We start from the raw sequence: 6,000 nt of genomic DNA on the forward strand, positions 1-6,000 counted from the left end.
TATCTGTCCCAATTCTGCCCTCCCACGGTATAGGGCACAGCAGGAGAAAAATCCTTCTTTGACCTCAGGGCTCCCTAACTCTCTCTGTGAATTTGGTTCATGCTTGGCTCAAGGAGAACACCACTTAGCTGTTATTTGGTGACCAAAATCCTAAAAGCCACTCAGAATTTGTCAGAGCTGGAAAAGAGTGGCCGTGAGGAGCTCTGAGCTGCCCTGGGCCATACCTCCAGTCAAGGGTGGCCAGCCCGGGGCAGACCAGCCCCAGCTTCTCTGGAGCATTGCTGTCGATTCCCAGGAGGCTGAAAGTAATTTTTGCTATCAGCCAATACCATGACCTCATTGTTAAAATGCAAAAACGTAGGCATAGGAAGGAAAATCAATGCAAGTCAATGGTGGAGTCGAGGCATAGGATATCACGTCTTACGATTCCAATCTATTTACTCAAGTCACTTGGAGTAGCCGTGTCCCCTCTCAGAGAGCCACGCCACTGAGTTCAGCTCATCTCATGAAACTACAAGGTGACAAATCAGGCAAGCTTCTGGCCACAGCATTCTATGAGTAAATTAAGACCGTTTCATGTTTTAGCCTGACTTTTCTTATCCAGCTAGGCAATTAGTAGCGATGGAGGGGAGAGCATTCTCCGGGGTCATGTCTAGCCTCGCTGGAGACCTAATCCGTGTCGTGCTCTCCTCGCTCCAGGGTATCTACAGCTGCATCCATGGAGTGGCCATCGAGGAGCGCCAGTCCGTGATGAACTCCCCCACCGCAACCATGAACAACACGCACTCCAACATCCTGCGCCTGCTCCGCACGGCCAAGAACATGGCCAACCTGTCTGGTGTGAACGGCTCCCCCCAGAGTGCCCTGGACTTCATCCGACGCGAGTCTTCCGTCTACGACATCTCAGAGCACCGCCGCAGCTTCACCCACTCGGACTGCAAATCCTACAACAACCCGCCGTGCGAGGAGAACCTCTTCAGCGACTACATCAGTGAGGTGGAGAGAACTTTTGGTAACCTGCAGCTGAAGGACAGCAACGTGTACCAAGATCACTACCACCACCACCACCGGCCCCACAGCATTGGCAGCGCCAGCTCCATCGATGGGCTCTACGACTGTGACAACCCACCTTTCACCACGCAGCCGAGGTCCATCAGCAAGAAGCCCCTGGACATTGGCCTCCCCTCCTCCAAACACAGCCAGCTCAGTGACCTGTACGGCAAATTCTCCTTCAAGAGCGACCGCTACAGCGGCCACGATGACTTGATCCGCTCCGACGTGTCTGACATCTCCACGCACACGGTCACCTACGGAAACATCGAGGGCAATGCCGCCAAGCGGCGTAAGCAGCAGTATAAGGACAGCCTGAAGAAGCGGCCAGCCTCGGCCAAGTCCCGCCGGGAGTTTGACGAGATCGAGCTGGCCTACCGCCGCCGGCCACCCCGCTCCCCCGACCACAAGCGCTACTTCAGGGACAAGGAAGGGCTGCGGGACTTCTACCTGGACCAGTTCCGCACCAAGGAGAACTCCCCACACTGGGAGCACGTGGACCTGACGGACATCTACAAGGAGCAGAGCGATGACTTTAAGCGCGACTCAGTCAGCGGAGGAGGGCCCTGCGCCAACAGGTCTCACCTCAAACACGGGGCGGGCGACAAGCACAGCGTGGTCGGCGGGGTCCCGGCGCCCTGGGAGAAGAACCTGACCAGCGTGGACTGGGAGGACCGCTCCGGCGGCGGCGGCGGCGGCGGCGGCGGCGGCAACTTCTGCCGCAGCTGCCCATCCAAGCTGCACAACTACTCGGCGGCAGCGGCCGGCCAGAACTCGGCCAGGCCGGCGTGCATCCGCTGCGAGGCCTGCAAGAAGGCCGGTAACCTGTATGACATCAGCGAGGACAACTCCCTGCAGGAGCTGGACCAGCCGGCTGCCCCTGTGGCCGTGACGTCAAACGCCCCCACCACCAAGTACCCCCAGAGCCCGACTAACTCCAAGGCGCAGAAGAAGACCCGGAACAAGCTGCGCCGGCAGCACTCCTACGATACCTTCGTGGACCTGCAGAAGGAAGAAGCCGCCTTGGCCCCGCGCAGCGTGAGCCTGAAAGACAAGGGCCGCTTCCTGGACGGGAGTCCCTACGCCCACATGTTTGAGATGCCAGCTGGCGAGAGCACCTTTGCCAACAACAAGTCCTCAGTGCCCACTGCCGGACACCACCACCACAACAACCCCGGCGGCGGCGGCTACATGCTCAGCAAGTCGCTCTACCCTGACCGGGTCACGCAAAACCCTTTCATCCCCACTTTCGGGGACGACCAGTGCTTGCTCCATGGCAGCAAATCCTACTTCTTCAGGCAGCCCACGGTGGCGGGGGCGCCGAAAGCCAGGCCAGACTTCCGGGCCCTTGTCACCAACAAGCCGGTGGTCTCGGCCCTTCACGGGGCTGTGCCAGGCCGTTTCCAGAAAGACATCTGTATAGGGAACCAGTCCAACCCCTGTGTGCCTAACAACAAAAACCCCAGGGCTTTCAATGGCTCCAGCAATGGGCATGTTTATGAGAAACTTTCTAGTATTGAGTCTGATGTCTGAGTGAGGGAAGAGAGAGGTTTTAAGGTGGGTACGGGAGGGTGGGGCTGCGGGCGTGTGGTGCGCATGTCACTGGAGGGTGACGGGGGTGAACTTGGCTCCCATTTGCTCCTTTCTTGTTGCTTTCATTTCTTTACGGAATCCTGGAGTTCTGATTCCTTCCAAGAGGGCAACCCTGGTGACCAGCCCCAGCTCCCCTCCCTTTCCAGTCCTCTCCTCCCTCTCCATCCGTCAGTCGTTCCTGTTCCCAGGAGAGAAGCCAGGGGGCTCGCTCAGCACGGGAGGGCTGAATGCAGAAAGGAGGTGGCTGCGTGCAGGCTTCCCCGGAGCGTGGAAAGACTGTCGGCCACCCACCGTGGAGGAAAGCAGGGAGACGCAGACGGAGGCCGCGTGAGCGCAGGATAGCTCTCCCCAAACCGATCTCTGTTTAGGTGAGAAGGCAAAAGCGCCCAAATAAGACCATTTACCATACTGCCCATGAAGGAAGAGAGGCTTTTGCTAAATTCTTGTCACTTAGGTGGCGTCTGTGTAGGAATCACGTGCCAAGCAGAGGGCAGGAGGCCATGTGTGTTTATATATAAGCCAAAAAAATCTTTCCATTCCCTGAGGCTCAGTGGTGGAGACCTGGACCGAAGGGTCATCGGTGGATGACAGAAAGCACATCATAGCCATGTTCCATGGTGCACTAGAGAAGACGGACTACATGTGTGTGTGCGTCCGTGTACACCTGTACGTGCATGTAGTCTATACGGGCGTGTAGTCAGGGGCCTAGAAGTGTAGAGAAGGCAACCTTGACTCATCAAGCTGTTTCTCTCAACATCTCTAAGTGGTGTGCTCGCTTTGGCTTATATACAAACAGAGGTGGTCGTACGCTCCCTGAATGCTGGCTGTCTCTCCCCTGCACCCTTCCTGAATGAGGAGAATGGAAGTTCTTGACAGGGGAGATTATGCAGTCCAGACAAAAAGGTGACGAACGATCCCACAAGAGCCAAGGTGCAAAAGTAACTCCTCCGTGGCTCATCCTGTTCTGAACAAGAACTTGCCAGGAAGGCTGAAGGGAAAGGGTAGCGGCCTCGGCTCTCGGGCCCGTACTTGAGAGCAAAAGATGCTATAGAAGCTGTATTGAGCTCTTTACATGCTGGCCAGCGTTTGGGGAGGAGCTAAGGAAAGCTTTGGAAGAACAGGGGAGTTGTTTCTGGTTGGGTAAGTGAGAGAGGGGGATGTTTTCAATGCTTTGATCCCTTCTTACTTAACCTGGAGCTCGGAGAGCTTGCTCCACCGGAACTTATGACAGCTGATCTGGAACAGACAGTCCAATGGCATGAGCTTGCTCCGTGAGTACAGCTCAGGAGACACAGAGGGAAGGGAAGAGATTTGGAAGTGGAGAGGGCAGGAGGGGAGGCACTCCCCCACTGCCCCACCGGCCGTGGCTCCCTGAGAATGTGGCATTGAGCCCAATGTGAACACTCTCAGCAGAAGCCCTTCCACCTTCCTACAGAACTTTTTTTCCCTCCCAGGTGTACCATCCAAGAATAAAAATATATATATAGATATACATATCTATCTATCTATCTATCTATCTATATATATATGTAACTCCAGGGATGAGGGTCCTGGCAGACGCAATGTCCCCTTCACTTGGAAACTTGAGAAGGGAGATGGATATTTGTCACTGCCAGTCCTGAGACTTAGGGAGGGGGTGTCCTGTGGGTCAGTCCCACCGTCCTGCCCTCCTCCCCTTACGCAGGTTGGCAGCCAGAGAGCCCCGGCTCTGTTTGGAAGCTTGACGGCAGGACCTCCATGTTGCACACAGGACACATAAGCCAGAAAGGTGCTCATCCTCCTCTGGAAGGAAGCTGCCATGCCTCTTCAAGTCACACCCTCCAGGGCTGCTCTCTGCCTTCCTGTTTGCCCTGACTCACTACCCTTCCTCCCTCCCTGCCCTTGACTGCTGTCCCCTGTCGTCCTTCTTGATTTTTTACCTCAGTATCTTTCATTTTAAAGCCAACTGAAGGCCTTGTAAAGCTATGTTTTCTTTCTAAAACGAACCTGGGGGCAAGGGGCTGAACCTCTCACAGATTTGGAGAGAGGAGCACGGAGTGTAAAGCACTTCCTTAGACGCAAGGAAAGACTTTGAGAGAGAGGACAGAGGGCGTGAGGCGTCTCCAGGAGGAAGAAGGAGAAGGGCCATATAAACATTGCTTCACCCTGACTCGGTCAGGGGCTCCTCCCCTCACTCTTCCTCTTACCTCACCCCTTTCAAATGAAAAAACCAAACCAACTAACCTAGCGAACAGCAATCTAGAACAAAGGGGGCTCTGTCGGTCTCCACTGGTGACAGAAATCAAGATGGTGTTTATTTCATATGTAAATATTTTGTTTTCTAATTAATTTTGTATAGATAAAGTGTTCTCTTGTGAGTATTCAGGGTGTCGGGCTGGAGGGAGTGGGGTGGGGATGGGAATGAAGAGGGGAAAAGTGTTTTGTTACGGGTTTTCATTTTCCATTGGGGGAATTGTTTTGTACGGCTCTTGCTGCAGGGTGTCTGGGACAAAGTATGTGAATGGAGGCCGCTGTGGTGAAAATGCCAGGGAAAAGGCATCTGTGTCCACGCCTCCCCACCTCCCCAGTCTCCTTGGTTTGTGAGAAGTGTTCGTGCCCATCAGCCTGGGCTCGGCACTGGGTCCAGCATGGCCCTGAGCAGGGCCCAGGCCCTGCTCCTGTCTCTTAGGTAGACCGCAGATGACCAGCATTCCATGCAGAGTCAAGCTGGTGGCACCAGATTTTCCCTGTCAGCACCTCGGGTAGGAAGGAGTCCCCAAAGGGCTTAAATCAGAAATGAGGTCAAGCTGACCCTCAGCCTTGATGTGGCTGAGAGGTTTCACGAAGCTCGGTCCTGAGAAATCTCCCAGAAGCCCTCTTGTGATGTTTAACAACCATGTCGAACCAACTCTTTTCCTCCTGGCCACCTGAGTACTGGCCGCCTCCCTACGCCCTCCCTCACTCCTTAGGTATCAGCCCTGCAAGCACACCCAGAAAATTCCCACCAGGTCTACTTTTTGAAGCATGTGATATCTGGTTACAGGGAGGTAGCACTGGATACGTGTCTTACAAATATGCATGCTTTTCTAGAAAAGATGACCAGATCTGCTCAAAGCTCAGTGGCCAGACGATTCTCTTAGCAAGGTTGCAGAAGCCGGTCTTAGACAGAGAAGGGTGGGTATGTGAGGCACAGTGCCAATAGTGACTTTGTTTTGCCCTGTCCTCGTTTCTGCCCTCAGGAAGGTGCTATTTGCCTTGAGCCGGGGATTCATAACCTGACCTTGGCTTAACCAGACAAACAGAGTTTCTTTCACTGGATTATCTGTTTTGAGAAGGGTGGCAGCCTCTCTCTGCCTACCACGGGATGAAATTGTCCAC

At 54.6% G+C, this 6,000-nt stretch overlaps 1 protein-coding gene across 1 annotated transcript in view; it reads left to right on the plus strand.

Moving 5' to 3' along the window:
- Positions 1 to 2,583, plus strand: part of GRIN2B (glutamate ionotropic receptor NMDA type subunit 2B) — a 413,753-nt gene extending 411,170 nt beyond the window's left edge. The window contains exon 13 of the mRNA XM_077756396.1: positions 700 to 2,583. Within this exon, the coding sequence (XP_077612522.1) occupies positions 700 to 2,583 (1,884 nt within the window). The remainder of the gene's footprint in view (positions 1 to 699) is intronic.
- Positions 2,584 to 6,000: the final 3,417 nt, after the last annotated feature.

The sequence above is a fragment of the Crocuta crocuta genome, unplaced genomic scaffold (assembly GCF_008692635.1).
Source record: "Crocuta crocuta isolate KB4526 unplaced genomic scaffold, BGI_CrCroc_1.0 scaffold262, whole genome shotgun sequence".
Taxonomy (NCBI): domain Eukaryota; kingdom Metazoa; phylum Chordata; class Mammalia; order Carnivora; family Hyaenidae; genus Crocuta; species Crocuta crocuta.